General features: G+C 37.0%; 1 protein-coding gene across 19 annotated transcripts in view; it reads right to left on the bottom strand.

The window, feature by feature from the left end:
* PARD3 (par-3 family cell polarity regulator) overlaps window positions 1–19,209 on the bottom strand; it is a 644,329-nt gene that overhangs the window by 284,023 nt on the left and 341,097 nt on the right. For all 19 annotated transcript variants that reach the window (XM_029237263.1, XM_029237269.1, XM_029237268.1 and 16 more), the window contains 2 exons: window positions 6,879–6,970; window positions 4,626–4,709 (listed from right to left, as the gene is read on the bottom strand). In XM_029237263.1, the coding sequence (XP_029093096.1) occupies window positions 4,626–4,709; window positions 6,879–6,970 (176 nt within the window). The remainder of the gene's footprint in view (window positions 1–4,625; window positions 4,710–6,878; window positions 6,971–19,209) is intronic.

Genomic DNA, 19,209 nt, shown 5'->3' on the forward strand with positions numbered 1-19,209 from the left:
CCATGTCTATGGCTGCTTTCACGCTACACTGACAGAATTGAATACTTGCAGCAGAAACCTGGTGGCCCACAGTGCCCAAAATATTAACTATCTGACCCTTTACAGAGAGTTTGCCTAGAACCAAGAGTGGTGCCTAGGAGACACCAGGTCTTTAAAAACAGACAGGCAACAACAACAACAAAACCCTTGCTTAATAAAATAAACAAACATACAATTACTATTTGCATAAGAAAAAGCACAGTGAAAGAAAATTCCAAGGGCCACAGGGCTAAGAATAAAGAATGTATATAAATGGGAAAAGGCCCATTACAGAAAAGGCACGGAGAAGCAGGCTCCACTTTTTTAAGAATAGTATGCTTTAGCCATATGTGCTCCCAGAGGGGAAAAGATCAAGAATATTCACTGTAAGTTAGACTGGGAGTCCAAGTAGAGGAATAATAGTTATTTTTTTAAACAACACCATGATTATTTCTCGAAAACCTTCAACAATTTCTCTGTTATTTACTGAATGAAGTCTCAGAGGCCATTCATAAAGTGCTTTCTAACCATCTCTCCAGTGTTATCTTCCAATACACTCAGTTTCAAATCACTGACTCATTATTTCTCAGCAAATCACACAAATTTGTATGGAGCATCTTCCCTTCATATGTTCTCTTCCTAGAATATCTTTCCGGAATATCACTAGCATAAGTCCTATATCTCCTTTAAAGAACAGATCAAGTTCTACTGCTTCATAACATCCAATAGTCAACAGCCCTACTTCCTCTAAACCCTGTGGCACATGTGCACTGAGTTCTTTAGACACATAGTATAGATCTTTTCATATACATATTTCTCAATTAGACCTTACGTCCCTTAAAACTAAATACAAAACCTTATTTCATAAGCCCAGCCCCTATTTCAGAATATACTTTTATATTTTGCTCTCTAAATACTTAACATTATAACATACTTCAGTGAGCAGTACCGTTGGGCTAGGTCCTAGAAATACAAAAAAATATAACATGAAGCATGGTTTTTCTGCCAAAGGAAATGACAATTAGTTGGCATAGCTTTCCTGAAAACAGTAGCACTTGTGATTTAAATAAGGAGGTTATGTTTGACATTTAAATCAGGAGGAAATGAAATTACATGTGTGAAGTGAAAATCAATTTCAAGGTAACAAAACTGTGAATAAAGAGTTCTGGGTGGGGATCAGTTAACTTTATATTTTTGAATAAAATACAAGATGATGACTAGAGAAAAACAGAGCGTCAAGGGGAGACAGCACAGGGACTTCCCTAGCAGTCCAGTGGTTAAGACTTCACCTTCCAATGCAGGGGGTGTGGGTTCGATCCCTGGTCGGGGAGCTAAGATCCCACATGCCTCTCAGCCAAAAACTAAAACAGGAAAAAAAAAAAAAAAAAGCCAGAAGCAATATTGTAACATATTTAATAGAGACTTTAAAAATGGTCCATATCAAAAAAAAAATCTTAAATAAAAAGGGGGGAGGGGGGACACAGCACAGTCTCTCCCATGCATTTATTTTGTCTCTGTTTCTACCATCCAAGACAGTGGCTGGGGGAACGGCAGCCACAAGCCAACGGTCACTAATGTCCCCAATCGGGGAACAACATTCAACCTACTCTAGAAAATAGCCTTTTTAAATTGGCCCAGCAGGATTTTTATACAAAAAACTTCATTATACCTCAGGCCATAATAATACCTAAGTAGCTTTAAAAATTTCTCTAACATGGACTTCACACTCTTTCAATTTTCCTGAATTATATTTGATACTCGAGATGTTCAGCATTGAGTTTCTTCTCTTTGTGATGTTTAATTCCCATTCTGCACTGCTCCTCGAGACTTTCTGACTTAGAAATTGAAATCAGAAAGCAATACTGACATGCATGTGTCACTTTTAGGAAAATAAGTATTCAGTAAGTGTTATTCAATTAGTTACATCTCCCAAACTGAGAGGGCCCGAGGATGATTGGAATTTTGTACAAAGAAAGTTATTCTTGGAAATTTCAACTTACATCCCATGAATATGTATTCTTGTATTCCCACTGGATAATATGTGCAATTTCTTCACAAGTCCTGATTAATTTCTTCCTTTCTGCTATACTGCATTGCTTAATTTGCCCTTGCAGCCACCATTGAGCGGATGTAGCTCCCTTTATAAGCTGTCATCACAATTAAAATCATCTTCTACAACAAGCCAACTTCAGTTACCTAATTCAGACAATCCCTCCTCTATCAGCTCACAGAACACCTAGGATACAGGGATGTCGGCATTTATCACAATTATAATAGTGTGAGCTCTTGACTATCACTCCATCTTGACTGCAAACCCCTGGAGAGAGACTGTGTCCTGCTCATCCTTGTCTCCCAGCACCTAACACAGGAACCATCACACGGTAAATGCTGGGGGAGGTTTCTGACCCACTGAGAAGAAACCACGTGTCAGCGTTTCTGAGAACAAGTGAGGTAGGTGTCTCTGCTCCTGAAGACTGGCGTCTATGATTCTTCAGCAGTCCTCCTGCTGTTCTTTGCACTGTCAGCCTCACTCTGAAGAACGATGACTGTCAAGGTGATGAGGGAGCTCAAAGATGCATCACACGTGTTGGGGGGAAAGAATTCTGTTCTGTTTCCCAGTATGAAAACTAGTAATGCCAGAAAAGGATTTATAAAGAATCTCATTTTCTTAATCTCTTTGTCCCTTGTATAGGGAAGCTGTACGGGAGATTCCTCATTAAGTTGCCACATCCACAGGGATTAAAAATGACTCAGCTATAAAACACCTTCTAGTTCTGTACAGGGATCCTTGTCTCCTTGAATGTGTTCTGTATATCGAAACGAAACGCCATGGTAACCAGTGACTGTGGTCGATTTTGTGAAATGCCTTCCACGGAATTAATCTGCAGTAGATTTCTTTTTCTATCTTATGCTTCTTTTGCTTAAGGCTTTTCAACCTATTTCATCCCAGTATCCTTTCACACTGATGTAGGAAGTGTGTAATAAATGACAGAAAATAACATGCTTGTAATTGAAATACTGGTTTAAAGCTGGTACATACACGATTAAATCTCATTTGTGATGAGTTATATTCCACAAACAGTTAAAGGCACACTAATACCGGGAGGCTATCATCCACGCATTTTACCCTCTTCTCATATCTTTCTACTCATGAAATAAACGGAAAAAGGGTTTAACTTCTGAGATCACTTAAAATTATAATTTTTAAAGGAGATAAAAGCAAGGGCCATTTTGAAAACTAAGCTTATTTAACTGAAAGTCCTTTGAAGACATTTCAGTGACATTTCTCCAGAGTTTTAAAAAAAAGAAGGAAGAAAGTGAAAGCAGTCATAACTCTGTGAATGTAACACCCCCCCATCCCCAATTCAAGGTGAATTTCACATCTTGTTAGATACAACGCTCACATTCAAGCCTCGTACTCCAGCAGAGTTCTACGTAAATCACAGTGTCAGCTTCCAGACCTTCCATAAAGTGTGTGCTTTACCAAAGACATGAAATCTGGACTCGATACTGTCAGGAACATATACCGGGAAGGCAGTACAATTGTTCAAATACTTATTTTGAAAGATTAAGTAGATAACTCAATCACATGCTTGTAACTGATGTTTCCTCCATCTCTCACAACATACTGGACGCTTGGAACTCCCTGACAAGGGTTGAAACTATGTTCCTGTTCTTGGTCACTGGCCTAAGGTGACTTTCCAGCTCCCCCTTTTCTTCTCCCAGTGTAAAAGAAGTTAAAAAATCGATAAAATGATAACAATAAAAGAAAGACGTTCAAACTAAGAAGCCAAACAGTTCATAAATATGTTTCATTTGGGTAATAATTAGATGGGTAAATAAGAGAGGATGGAAGTAAACTTCAAAGGCTAATGCCCGCCCCCCCTCCATGGGGAAGGAGGCAGCATTTCACTTGTGGATGATGGAGGCTCATCAAACATTTGATTAGTTGCAAATTCAGTTCATAGTATTTGAAAATATATAAAAGCAAACATACACTAATTCTTTCACAAAAAGAAAGTAGCAGGATAAAAGAAACTCATATAACATTTGACGTTTTTAAGGATATATGTTCTATGAAGTAATGAAGTCATACTAACAAATAGTACAAAATTTTGATATTTGAGTGGGCAGATTGAAGAGAAGGAGACACAAGTCACACAGTAGAAAATAAATCTATAGTTTGTCTAACTTAAAAAAATTCAAACATAATCATAAAAATCATATAAAATTTAAGAACTAAATAAACATAAAAGCAAATTTTAAGTGAATCATTTTCTATGTTACCTAGATAATTTTTATTGGATACATTTTTTCCAGAAAATTGCTTTAAGCTCTCCCTTACCTTTGCACATTCAGCTGGAGTTCTGGCTCTAAAGGCTATCATCAATTTGCATGGATGTGATGAATGATAAAATTATTAGGATAATTTAAATGCCCGATTTCTTCATCAGCCTAAGTGCTTTCTGTGATTATAATGCAGTGGCCCCCAAATGAAAAGCCTTCTATTAAGCATATGCTAAGTCAACATCACTCTATATCTGAGCATAAATGAAGATAAAACACTCCACATTATGATTCAATTAAAAACCTGCAAGATACGTTACCTGCCGCCTCGAGCACTGAAAGGCACTACATGGATTCCCAGAGGCCCTCCATCGTTGGGGACTTGTACGAGCTTTACCATATCACTGTGAGACAATATGATGAATGAGGGAGCATGAACATGGACCATCACAAACCGAAACTCAAACCAAACCAAACACAAAACCGCAACGACACAGACACACAATAAACAACAAAGGAGGACAAAACGAAAAATCCCACCAGGCACACACACATATACATACACGTTCTGGAATAGAAGCATGGTGATGAGGGCACATTCAACTCTACATACCTGCACGCTAGTCTGATGGCATGGGGTGGGGAGGGGGGAGCAATCATCAGAGATAACTACATTAAAAATGACACAGCACCGCTGCTCTCGGACCACACTCTTCTGTGTAGTCCAAGTATACATTTTGTGATCAAATCTCTAGACTCCTACTGGAAGTTTCCCATCCTAATATCTATTCAAGGACTACGAAGATTAATGGGATAAAGATGCGTCAGCTGCACAGCACTTTATAATTTACAAAGTGCTCCTACACATGTCACATCATTGATCCCCTCCCGCAAAAGTCCAATAAGGTCAAAGCTTTGCCCCGGGAGGTGGCAATCCAGATGGGATACAGCCACCCTTACTTCCCAACTCAGAGCTCCACAGAAGGTCACCATCCTACTTGCTGTAAGCTCACTGCATATGCAGGCAATGTAACCCCACGGGATACCCGTAAAAAATCAAATGATTGTCCCAAGGGTGTTTGTAATTGAACTCTAAAGTCTTTAAGCTATTTATATGAAGTAACATGAAGTTACTTCTACCACATAACTACAGTACTTTAATATCAATATCAAAAGCCCGAGTTTAATGCAATTGGTATAATCTGGAGAATGTAAATTTTCTATGCCATTTCAATGAGATTCCACTTTCTTTGTAGGTATTTCTGTGGGTGTGAGTACTGCACAGAAACCTAAGCAGTCCTGATCTAACAATCAATATTTGGAAATACTATTTCAATTACATATCTAGTTTTAAGCAATCTGGACAACCATAAGTGATTACCAATGGACTTGACCAAGATCACGATATAGTTTTTATGCAATGGAAAATGCCAATGCTACGACTGTATTTCTATGTGCATAGATTCAATCACATACACTAATTAGGACAAAATTGAAATTTTGTCATATTGCCAACATATTTACTAAAGTAATACTATTTAAATGGATATTTAATTTTTTTCTATTTTCTTAGAATTTCCTAAAATCCTATTTGAGATACTGTTCATACCATTTGAACACGTATTTAATGACTGGTTTGTCAACTAAGATCGTTTGCCAACTAGTATGGTAACTTTAATACATTTATTTTACTTTATATTCTTTCTCAAAAGAACTATCACAGTGCAAGTGTTTCTTAAGTGTGTAAATACTTAGAGAATGCTGGTTGCTGAATATCCAAACATAATCTGATTCGAAGCCTGTTTAATCTCACTGAGAAAGTTCTTATAGCCCTTCCTTGGAAGACCAAGAAAAGACAAAATTAAGAGTTTAATTATTAATATCTGGACCCCAACTTTTACCCAAAATCAAAGAAAAAATTTAGAATGACTGCCCTCCCTGCTCTAAGGTAACTTAGAAGAAGTCTTGAGAACATCTTCCATTCAAACCTGCCATTATTTAAGATAGTTGTAAAGTTGTGACAATATATGGAAGTTTTTCTTCGACCTTTCACACTTTAAATCATGTTCAAGATCCCTAACCTGTAATTTTGTATCAAATACCTTGAGAGATTCTATTTCTTCAAATCAAAAAAATATACACTAAAATGAGTAATGCTTACATGATTCAACTAGTTTTTCAAGTAAATTATGTCCACAATTTCTTTTTTAATTTAGCAAAGTTGAAGAACAAACAAATGACCAAAATACTGACATACAAAAGCAATCTGAAAACAGTTACAGTGCTGTGAACATAACAGACTTTTTTCAATCAAATACTATTTTATATTATAATTTAATAGTATTTGCCAAGGCATGAAACTCAGAGCAGGTGCATGGGAATTTCCATGCTATAGTTCTTACATTAGATCATTAACTCAATAGATGAAAGATGCTCTTTGGAAAACAAACCAATGCAAGGCATGTTTTAACTAAGCACAAACATAACGCATGCCATATGCTTTCGGAATATTTGCTGCTATCAGTGAAGCTACATGGATATTACAGGGTTAGTTGAAAATGTCAGTAACTTACTCCAGAGAAAAGCTGGGTACGTTCTCCACACCAGTGTCGGCGTGCCCCACGGGCTCAACACGGCTGCTGTCTTCCTCTGTGCCATCCTCATCCTAGAGAGGGCGCAACACAAAGAGAAGCAGACTCTGAGTCAGGTTCATTCTTATGCAGTGAATGAAAGGAAACTGAATAAAACTGGAGTCTAAGAGACATTATGGTAATGTTAACAATATCTCTCCTCTAGCAAGGATGACCTTTAATGATAAGATGGGTTTGTACATGTGCAAAGCTGCATTTTAAAGCAACAGTCTCCTGAGTTAGTACATCTTAGGGGGTGAACAAGATGCCACTGCAATAAGGAAAGAAAACATTAGAACTTATATTAACCCTCTTATCATTTTTATTTCACTTTTCGGTGTATGTTTTAGGAAGTAATTATATATTACTACAATGTTATAATTAATAAATAAATGTACATTACACTGGGGATGCATGGTTAACATTTATACTAATCCAAACAGTTGAGATCATTATAAACCTTAACAGCTAGCAAAATCTTCAGTCCTATTGTCAGTTCCCCAGTTCCTATTAACACACCTTGTCAAAATGAACATCAAGTAAGCACAATCCTAGACTTAGATACTTCATCCTGTGAAATCTCACATAAAGTTACCCTAAGCCAATCGACTGATCATTTAGAGGTAAAGGCATTAAGATCTTAGCCATGAGGGCTTCCCTGGTGGCGCAGTGGTTGAGAGTCCGCCTGCCGATGCAGGGGACACGGGTTCGTGCCCAGGTCCAGGAAGATCTCACATGCTGTGGAGTGGCTGGGCCCGTGAGCCATGGCCTCTGAGCCTGCGCGTCCGGAGCCTATGCTCCGCAACGGGAGAGGCCACAACAGTGAGAGGCCCGCATACCGCAAAAAAAAAAAAAAAAAGATCTTAGCCATGAAGAACCACTTGTGTTTAATTCTGTTACAAAGGACCCAGTGCCGGGAAAGGCACAAAGAGTAAGATAACCAACCCCAGTAACCACCATTGTATTCTTCCTTTTAGAAAGGCAACAGTTTGTAAAAATTATATTCCAACATGCTGCAGAAATTGGGTAAACATGCTGGTGCTTCAAAAGGTGCATGTGGAATAAATGTGATGGTTCATAAAAGTAAATGAAATGTCACCCAAGAATATGCCTTACTTTATAATCTTGGCCACTGTCTTCACTAAGCAGTTCACTAACAGTGACGTTGGCTTTGCAGGATCATTTGAATAAGGATAAACATGCCTGATGATATCAATGGTCCTATTATCCAAATGAGAATATTCAGAAAAGACTCCGAATCTCCAAACACAGTGGCTAAGAGGCTCGTGAGGGTTTCACCTTGGATCCACAATGTGCATAATTTATGTACATGTACAATTTGTTAGGTTTACCTTTTCTACTGTATAAATTTGATAACAGTGAGTTTATATGTGAACTTAACTAAACCACCTAATGAGAGTCCACCATTAGAGAAAAACTGTATATGTTTAACCATGTATTTAACAGACTCATAGTAGAAATATATACACCATCAACAGAGACATCAATCAACAAAATGATAAGCAAAGGTTATAGGTTCAAGACACAGCATCAAACAATATTTCAAATTACTGAAGCAATATGAAGGCAAGGCAGGGCAGCTGGTAATGCCCAACTGACATTTCCTCTGAGAATCTACCAAAATAAGAAGCTGAATGCACCGAGTGTTTCTCTGAGTTTAGATAGGCTCCGCGCATCCTCAATGGCAAGGCACTGCATGAAGTCAAGCTACTTGAAGACTGATGACCCTGTGTTCTGCAAGGCTCTAAAATGTAGTTCTTAGTCGCCTATCTCTTTTAAGCACCAGCACATAATACATTTCAAAGGTGAACCAGCATCTTGAACCTGCCTAAGAACCACACTTCATGTAAACAAGAACTCCCCAAATTATGCTTTTCCATTGGGAGTGGGGGTAGGGAGGAGAGAAGTGTGACTGTATTTATATAAATCAGGTGGAAAACATACAAACAGTCTTATGGGTTAAAGACATTTTGTTTCAGGATTCATTAGTAATGTAAACACCGCTGAAACACCACCATGATGTATAACCAACAGAAACAGCTATGTGGCACTGTGAAATGGCCACATAAATGAAACACCCCAAACTACAGTGATGAAACAGTAACGGATAATTGACACATTCATTGTTCCCACAGTGGCCATTATCAGGTCCCCAAGAGCATGCAGAATATTATTTCACGTAGCTGCATATGGTGTTCAGTTATTTTGCAAAATTCACCGCCCTGAGGCTGGGCTGCAATTGCCGTGGGAACCACAGTGTCTGGATGTGTACAGGTCAGCTCCCATGTTGCTTTATTTTGTTGTTTTGTACTTTTTAAAGCTGCAGCTCAACACAGTCACTTTTAGTAGGAGTTATACACTGAATTCCGTCATAACCACAGTAAATCAAGATGGAAGGTCTAGAGTATCAATTTAAGCTACATAGTGTTAAAAAAAATTTTCAGGTGAGTCAATGTACTTTTTGTCCTTTACCTTCTCTCCATCTTACAGCAGAGTGTAGTGGTTAAGAGTTCAGATTAGAAAATTAAACAAACCCAGATGTGAACACTAAGTGTGCCATCCGCCAATTTTATATCCTTAGGAAAGTTATATACCCCTTTTGTATCTCTATCCCTTCTTCTGTAAACTAGGAACAATAGAAGCATCTTCTTTGTAGGACTACTGAGAGGACTAAGTAAAATAATCCACGTCACAATCATAACATAATACCTGATACATGGTAATTGACAATAAATGTTAGCTGTTACTGAAAAGAGAAATAAACAATAAATATATGACATATAAAACATACCTTAGTAATTGTTTTAGGGTAATGTTACACAGCTATAAAATATTTTGAGAATATATATTTGTCCATACATACCTTGTGCCTTGCAGTAAAATTCAATATTAAACATATTACCTACTCAGTTAATTACAAACTGTATCATCTGCATCTTATAAAGTTGCATAAAACCCGACATTTGTTGCACTTTGTTGTATACAACGTGCTTTCATCATAAAAGGCCTCCGGAATGAGAAAACATATTAAAAAATATAAACAACGAATGCTGTATACAATCCAGTAAATGGTGGGAAGAAGAAAACACCATGGGTTGTTAGTTGAGGAAATTTTCAAAGATAAAATAAGATGTGAAGAACCGTGAAGGGTCTATGATTTCACCCTACCTGAAAGCTCGTAGTGAGCCTGCCATGCTTCATGGATGTCACAGAGGACACGAGACTCCCGGGTCGGAGACAAAGGACAGTTCATTACAGCAACAGCGTTAGCCAGAGCCTCATCCTTTTATGCACTGATTCCTAAGCTAAACTTCTCAGGGGCCCACACAGAAGAAACATAAGCCCAGGGAACTCGAACCTTTTACATAGGCAGTAAGCATGTCTGCCCACTGCTTTGGAGAGAGACACTATGCCTATCTTCCAAGGCTTCTTTCAACACATTGCTGAAAGAAGAGTCCGGAACAAAGGCCTTTATTCTCAAGATGTACAAAAATGCAAGAGAACCATGGAGAATTATCTCCCAACAACAGAGTTTAATCTGAGCATTGCCAAGTGGTAGCATTTATATGATCACTAGCATACTAAAACTGGGAATATGATTAACAAATGCTCTACGATAACAATGTCTTTTGAATGGTAACATTAACTTGTACTAGATAGAAGAGTCATACCTTCTATATCAAGGAAAAACTAATTTTTCAATGTGGAACAATATGCCCAGCCGAACAAAAAAAGCAAGTGTGAAAATTCAAAAAACCTCTCAGACATGCAAAGTCTTTTCTTCCCATGGACCCTTCCACATAAAGCTATTTTTGGATGTGCTCCAGCAAAATCCAGAAAATTCAATAAAACAATGGACAAAACCCAAGGAAAGTTCCAGAATATGGTGACAGTTCAGAGAAGCAAAAACAAGTTCAGATTAGAGCAGCAGGATGGAGAGGTCTGGGAAGTCAATCTCCATGAGGAAAAAAAAGTTCAATATTTTTGAACATTTGGGAAACATTTTGACAGACCTGATAGAGAATGGGGGCAGGGGAATTAAAGATATGTATAGAGAAAACAAAACAAATTTTTTAAAAGTCAAAGCAATTAGCTCCAAGCACAACAAAGGGAAATGTGTAGGAAGGGACATGTAATCCGAGTACCTACTTGGTTATGCAGTGAGCAGTTCTTACATCACCATACAATGTGACAATGGCTATTGATTTCACTTGGACTTTTCATATAACAATACTGAGAGGATGGGAATGGGGCAAGTGAAAGTGGCATAAAAGGAAAAAAACCCATCTTCCATAAATGGCAAGTCAACAGATGTCAGTAACTGGTAACCAGGAAAGAGCAACATAAATATTTTATTCAGAAACATGGAAGTAAATAGCAGAACCAACGTCTGCATAAATTGGGAGTTGCTGCCTCCGGGGAGAGGGGCTGCGGGAACACAGAGGAGGAGAACACAGAGACTGCTAGTTTTCTCATGAAACGCCTTCCAGCATGATATATGTAATTTTATTCTGACTACATATTTGAAATACCCACCAAGAGAGGCTCTTTAGGTCCACCCCAACATCCAGACTCTCAAGACCCCCAAATGCCGCCTGGCATTAGATTTACTGCAAAGGATAAAAGGCAGGAAACCCAACTTGCCAGCAAGGCAGTGTCCCGCTTTTGTCCTTGGCAGGAGCCATCCTTGAAGATGTCCAGGGTCTCTTCCTGTGTGTCCCCCAGATGACAGCTCAGCTGCGGGGGGGGGAAGAGACTCACATGGGCTGGATGCAAAGCGCTACCCTGGCTTGGGAGCCTCCTGTCTCAGAGAAGCCAGTATGTCTCATGACACCGCTATAGGGACAGCTGTTTGTCAGCTAGTTACGGTTTTTCGAGTCTAGATGCAAATTACCAATCAAAATAATTTAATTACCATACAAAGATAGTTTACGGAAACTAACAGGTTTCCAGAAAATGGGAGCCAGAAAAAACCCACCAAACTTTACATTCTCATGCAGAGGGGGAAAAGATTTTGTTAACCTTTTATCTACCGTAAAATATTGATCTAAGCAATTTTTTTTAAGATGGAGGAGACAAGTAGTCAAAGAAGAGAAAAAAGTGAGAGAAAAATGAATATTTGATAAGCTTGGGTGAGAAGAGTGAGTTTTAGATCAGGTTAGAAACTCGTATTAGACAAATGGTGATAAAAGCTTCATGTGAACCTATTTGTTCTCTGCTTCTCATAAGAATTAATAATCTTACTCTCTTCCATAATATTAACAATATAAAGACTCACCTTCAATTGAAAAAGTCCTTGAAGGACCAATGGATGATATATTCTGAAATCACAAGCACTCACACGAACTATGTCTTTAAGAAAACCAAATTTGGCTAAACCTCTAATTATCTTTTTAATTTCAAAAATTATCTAGTTGTATTTTTTCCTAATGAGCACTATATATCTTCTCTACAGTCACAGATTTCTTTTTAATGATATCCAAATACTAAAGTGGATGCCATTGCAAAATAGTACAGGATCTGTAATTAGAACACTTAAAATCTGAATCCTGCCTCCATCACTCATATAAAGTACTAAGAGGACAAGCTTTGTAACTGGTTTGTTTACCAAACAAGGAAAGCAAAAGCACACTGTCTGCCTTACGGAACGTAATAAAACTTCACCCGGAAAGCAATCACCTGCACGTCAACATTCAAACTCTTGGGTTCCAAGGATCTAAATAGTGTGAATAGTTACCACTTTAAAGAAAAGCCTACAATTTTAAGGAATAATTTAACCATTTTTAAAATGTTTTTTAAAAACTTAGGTTATACTTGTGTACGTAAAGTTCCTGCATACCTGACTTTTTTATGTTTAGGAAGCAAGAAAAGAAACGAAAGTTCTGATGATACCCTGGGAAACAAATTTACAATATTCTTCCTCAAGTGTTTTTATTATTATTTTTTAGAGTAAAATAATTTGACTGGTTCAGTTATATTGCTACACTAATGCTCAACCAAATGATCTCTGTCACCTTTTTAGAATTTTAGAATTGCAAAATTTTCTGAAGTTAATGTGAGACATTAACTATTAGTGAATCATAGCACCCCAGAGAAAATATTTATTTCAATGTTGACAGCATGAATTAAACCACTTTTGGGGGGGATCACATATGGTGGAAAACAAATTCCAAGGGGAATCTGTTTCCAAGTCCTCTAAGTATCACAAATTGGATTCCAGAAGGCTCCTGTGTTAAGGTTTCCACTACTTGATTAATTGGCCAAATCGCCAGGGAAAAATAATTTCCCATCATATGTGGAAAACAACTGAAAACATTTGGGGGGGAGGGGAATTTCACAACTGAAAATGATAAATCTATAGCAAACTTCTAAAGAAATAAAATCAGGAAATGTGTAATATAATTTTACTTAAAGATCATTATATTCTACTAGAGTAAAAACATTTATATAAAAACAAGAATTCAAATACTCTTAAGAACAGATGAGAAAATAAGACTTTTTAGAATAAAAATATCTTCTTGTATTATATTATAGAGGGAAATTAATAGCTGTTATACCTTTAAAGGCAGTGCAGTTCATTATAATATACACTTGCTCCACAGAACCCAGAGCTCAACACCAAATAATTTTGGATTAAATGAAGAAGTATTCAGTACCTGTGATATTGAATGTTATATGTGAGCTGCATGCCCTCAACCGGATACCTAACATCCTCATCTCAAGCTAATACTGATCAAATGGAATGGCAAACATAGCCCTGAACACAGTCCATGAAATTTTCATTTACCACAGAAATGAAACATTTCCTGTCTTGAAACATACACAACATGACTCCACACAACCCAAGGCAAGAGAAGAGTCTTTGAGAAGAAGAACAGATGGTGCTGATTTATGAGGCTATCTAACCACAGAGAACAGCAAATAGTATGTATCTTTGCACCTGTTACACGCACAGTGGAATCTTGAAATTTAGTTCCAAAATGTAAGCCCGCTTCTCATAGATTATTAGAGCTTTATCCCAAAGACTTGACCACTATCACCATTTCAACAATACGGAGGCCATTCGTTTTGCAGGAAGAACCTCTACACTGCTCAGTTTCCCTACCACACACCAATGGCCAAATGTACCCATTAGGTACACTGCTTTTAATCATGACATGATTTTAGTCAGCCTAATCAATCTGGTTCGGGTGTGGCTTCCTTAGGAGACTAATACCCACTGGTTTTCTTTTGAACATTACTGAAAAAAATACTCTGACATATGGATTGTTGAAATGTACTGATTTTGTCATCTGACCAATCTTGCCTAACAATAACATTTTAAACCTTACTGAGGTGATATTTTAAAATGCTTTACCTTTGGGGTGAAATAAGTAATACATGGGTGAGTAAACAATACTTATTCAGACCTATTTTTTAAAAAACCACTTATAACTATTTTCTTTCAAAAAATCGATTTCTCCTTGCCTTAAAAATGATTTCAGAATTAACCATTGATTTGTTAATGGAGAAACTAAAGTAATTATTTAAACTTTTATTTAGATCGTTAAGAAAAAATCTAAACAAATATTTCTTGCTACAGATAAGTACAAATCACTTCTTAAAAAGGCAAGACACAACTTTTAAACTTCACAAATTTTAATTAACAATAAAATGATGATTGCTAGTATATACTGAAGACTTCTGATGTGCTAATTACTAAAGAACCCACTTCTTTAGTCCTCAATACAACCTCAATTTAATCCTTAACAACACAACCCTTACACATATTCCAAAAAACAAAGCATATGGGATTTTTTAAATGAATTTTGTGCAAATCTTTTTTCCAAATATAAGTGAGCCATGTAACCATGTGATAAGCTTCCAGCTCTCTGAGCACAACGTAGCTTGGATAACAGAGCTGTGTTGTTGACACTCAAAGAATTCTTTTTTTAAAAAAAATAAATTTATTTATTTATTTATTCTTTTATTCTTTTATTTTTGGCTGTGTTGCGTCCTCATTGCTGCGCGTGGGGGCTACTCTTCATTGTGGTGTGCAGGCTTCTCATTGCAGTGGCTTCTCTTGTTGCCGAGCACGGGCTCTAAAGCGCAGGCTCAGTAGTTGTGGCACGCGGGCTTAGTTGTTCCTCGGCACGTGGTATCTTCCCAGACCAGGGCTCGAACCCGTGTCTCCTGTGTTGGCAGGTGGATTCTTAACCACTGCACCACCAGCGAAGCCTTGCAAAGCATTCTTTAATAAAGTTTACTGAATGCTCTACATGAGATTATACATAGAAATGTACTGGATCCACCCAGTACGTGCACGGGTGTAATGAACAACCAACCTGGGTATGAGGCCTGCCTCTGCCATGTATTACTCATCTCACCGAGCCCCACTTTCTTAATCCAAGTAAAGGAAGTAGGACTTTCTCTATCTCATAAACTTGCTGGGATTGACTCATGGCTATCACTACATGCAAAGTACCTTACATATTAAAACAAAATTTTTAGGAAAAAGAAAAAGAACCAGTTTTACTAAACATCTATAACACACCACAAACTACATATACAATCTTTCACTTAATCCTCACAACAAGGTAGGACTTCTTATTATGAAGAAATTAGGCCTAGAAAAGATTTCAGATTTCTCTGCAGCAGCAGCCCTGGGATTTTGAAAACAGCACCATGGCCTGTGGTTCTTCAGTTTCACCATGTTTTTTCACTCTATTTCACTCAGGGAAGAGTAACCCAGAACTATTCAGTACTGATGTGACCCTAGCTAACTAGTTAGTCAGGGCTAGCGCCTGTGAGAAATGAAAATAAAATAAAATTTATGTTGTAAAAAATATTGAACTGTGAACATATAATAAATGTACTTTCATAGAGTGAGAATTACTATTAAAATATTTTTGTGTGTGTTAATTTTCATTTTAGGAGAAACATAAATAATGAACATCAGGAAATCTTACCAGCTGTTACATCTGGGTAACAGTGATTTTTACTGTGTCTCTATAACATTAAGTATTTTTACAATGAGCATAAAATCTTTTAGAAATAAAGGTTACTTTTATTTTTTAATAAACCGCTACAAAACTTTCATAAAGTACTTTTTATCACATAATATCGCTGCTTTATAATTTCTCTGAAAAGTGACTTTTCAAAGAATCAAGGATCTAGAAAGAAAACAGAACATTATAGGGAAGTAAAAAGATGGAACTGGTCATTGATATTGATGTATATCGTACTGAATCAGTCCTAGAAATCAAGCAGAGAGATTTTTTAAAAAATCGATGATTTGGTGTAGTGTCTGAATGGCAGAAGAAGAGCAAAAGACTGGTAAGATGCCATATCAAAAAATTAGAAGAAATTTAAATTAAAAATTAAAGAAAGAATAAAGAGTGAAGAAGAGTCACAGCTAGGTAAGTTCACCATTGGGCTCTGTGGGCCACAAAAACCTCACATGGCTTCCAACGGGGACCAAGATGTATATATTTTACCCTTTTTCCTTGATGATAAATACATACTTTACCATTATTAATTTTGAAGGGCTTATTAAAAAGCATTTTGTAGTCCCCAAAGTTCTACACCTCATTATTTTAAATTGTTAATAAGCAAGTAAAGAGCAACACATGGGTCCTATAACAAAATCCACTCTAAACACCTATTAGAGTTTGCACTGGTTTATTATTTTCCAATGCAATCTCATAACTTCACAAATGAAATGCAGTCATCAACTTACTTGAAACCAGTAAATGGCTTCGATAAAGTAAGCAGCTTTCAAAACAAAAATAAAAATCTCGTTTTCACTCAATTTTCTAGTTAAGTTCAATGAAGCAAAAGCTAGTTGGTAGATTTTCTGGGGGTCAAGAGATTGTATTCTCTCAAACAAAACAAAACCTATTATATTTTGACACAAGGTACATGGCAATGATGATTAGTCTGAATGCTCAATTTAAAATCATGGTTCAGGGCTTCCCTGGTGGCGCAGTGGTTGAGAGTCCGTCTGCCGATGCAGGGGACACGGGTTCGTGCCCAGGTCCGGGAAGATCCCACATGCCGTGCAGCGGCTAGGCCCGTGAGCCATGGCCACTGAGCCTACGCGTCCGGAGCCTGTGCTCCGCAACGGGAAAGGCCACAACAGTGAGAGGCCCGCGTACCGCAAATAAATAAATAAATAAATAAAATAAAATAAAATAAAATCATGGTTCAAAAGTTTATAATAAACGTAGAGGTTAACATTAATAAAGCTAATTAGCTATGTATTGCTGCATTGCCCTTAATGCCTGGGATCTGATACAAATGCTAAACAAAAATTAAGACATTAAACAAATACACTAATTTAAACCAATAAACATGTGTTATGTTTGGTATGGCACTTTAGCCTGGTGGTTAAAAACAGAATCTCCACGCAGAATGATTTTGACAAATTATGTAACTTCTCTGCCTTAGTTAACTCATTTATAAACTGGGAAGAGTAATACTATCTACTGAGTTTCTATGAGGATCAAATGAGTTAATTAACATAAAATGCTTGGAACACTGCCTACTACATAAGTAAAATATGTAGTTGATTTATCTACTCATCTCACTCATCTATTTATCAGAAGCCTATTTTTTTCTATGAATTTCAACAAAATCTTTATAAACTAGCGACAGTAATCCTTTAGATGTCATATAGCTATTACCAATTATGGTTTGTTTTCACTTTATGTAAAATGGAGGTGGTGATACAAGAGATCATTACTTTATAAAAGCATTTGCCCATTTCACTGCTTTCTTCCTGGGTTTAATAAGGACCCAGATGTCACCTCCTGCCACCTCTCCTTTCACTCACGTCCCAGAAGATAACAACTATCTGTTCTAATGTGTAACTTTCAGAAATTTTTCAACCAAAAACAGTCTTGGAGAAAAGGACTGTTTAGGAAGGGTGATCGTTCAGAGTATCCCTTTCAACACACTTATTACTAAAATTTCTTGAGTCAGAGAAATGAATTAAATGCTGGGAAGTCATTTCATTAGGTTTAATAACCATATCATTTGCTTTTGATTACACAATTTGATCCAATTATGTCAGTTCTTTTGGTTCCTCAGGTTGTCCCCTTGGGATATAATTAAATCTGGAATTTGTGATTTGCAAATGGACTAAAAAAACTTGAGCTCATTTTATGTGAAAGACTGTCTTATCAGTATTTACCTGAAAGAGATGCTTTCAGAGTAAGAGACTCATTACAATATTTAGTATAAAATGATTGCAGCAGTGATATACGAGGCAAATAGAAATAGAAAGCATAACAGATACTGGTTACTTTCAGTTACAAAAGTAAAAGTTCTGAAATATTTATTTAGGTCATTCATGGGGATAGAAACTGTTTGATTCTTGAAATATTTACTCCTGAATGTTCAGATAAAAGAGGATCAAGTTGTCTGCTTACCTGTTCTCCAGATAATAGACAGGTTGAATTGGACTGATAAGTGGAATTTCCTCTCTTAAAAAGTTTTACCGGGCAAGTGCTACAATTTGGTAGAAGATCGACTTTGTAACTAATAACAAACTGGAATAGATTTTAAGATATTAGACAGTCCATGTATTTTTAAAAAACTCAACAGCTATCTTTAGCATCACGACCCAGAGCGTGGGCTTATTTCGGGGGTGAACAACTTGTAGTATCTTCAGATAAAAGACAGTACAAGGGAAGCACATTCAGAAGTCTTCCACACTTCTCCTGTAAAGTCAGCTCAGCCTTTGTGATTCAGATTAGCTTTTTCAAGGGCCCGAGCTACCTTTCTTCCTTTATTTGAGAAATCTTGAATACCAGATACTATTTCCTATTCAAAACCCTGAATCTGTCATTAGACAATTTCTTAAAATAAGTCTCACAGCCCTTTCATCTGGATTCTTCTCTCTTTGAGCCTTAGTTGCTGGGTTCCTGGATGTGTGTCTGCGGGTGGCTTTTCTCCCTTGGGCATTAAATGTGAAACCCATCTTCTGTCTCTATTCTCTATCATTTTCGAAAATCACCTCCACATATGAGAATTCTTTGTAAAATGGAACTGCAGGGGGTTTTTGTGCCTATATATACTCTTGAGGGTAGCAGTCAGATATTAACAAAATTCCAACTTCTTAAAAGAATCATTAAACAGACACTATTACTAGTGAGTTGAGTCAAACATTTGATGAGGTCAAAGAGACCTGCAGTTACAGACCTCACTTCTGACAGTCTCAAGAGGTACCATCAAGATACAAATGTATTTTAAAAATAGAAACACATATATT

This window comes from Monodon monoceros, unplaced genomic scaffold, assembly GCF_005190385.1.
Source record: "Monodon monoceros isolate NGI ecotype Baffin Bay Population unplaced genomic scaffold, NGI_Narwhal_1 Super_Scaffold_21, whole genome shotgun sequence".
Lineage (NCBI taxonomy): Eukaryota > Metazoa > Chordata > Mammalia > Artiodactyla > Monodontidae > Monodon > Monodon monoceros.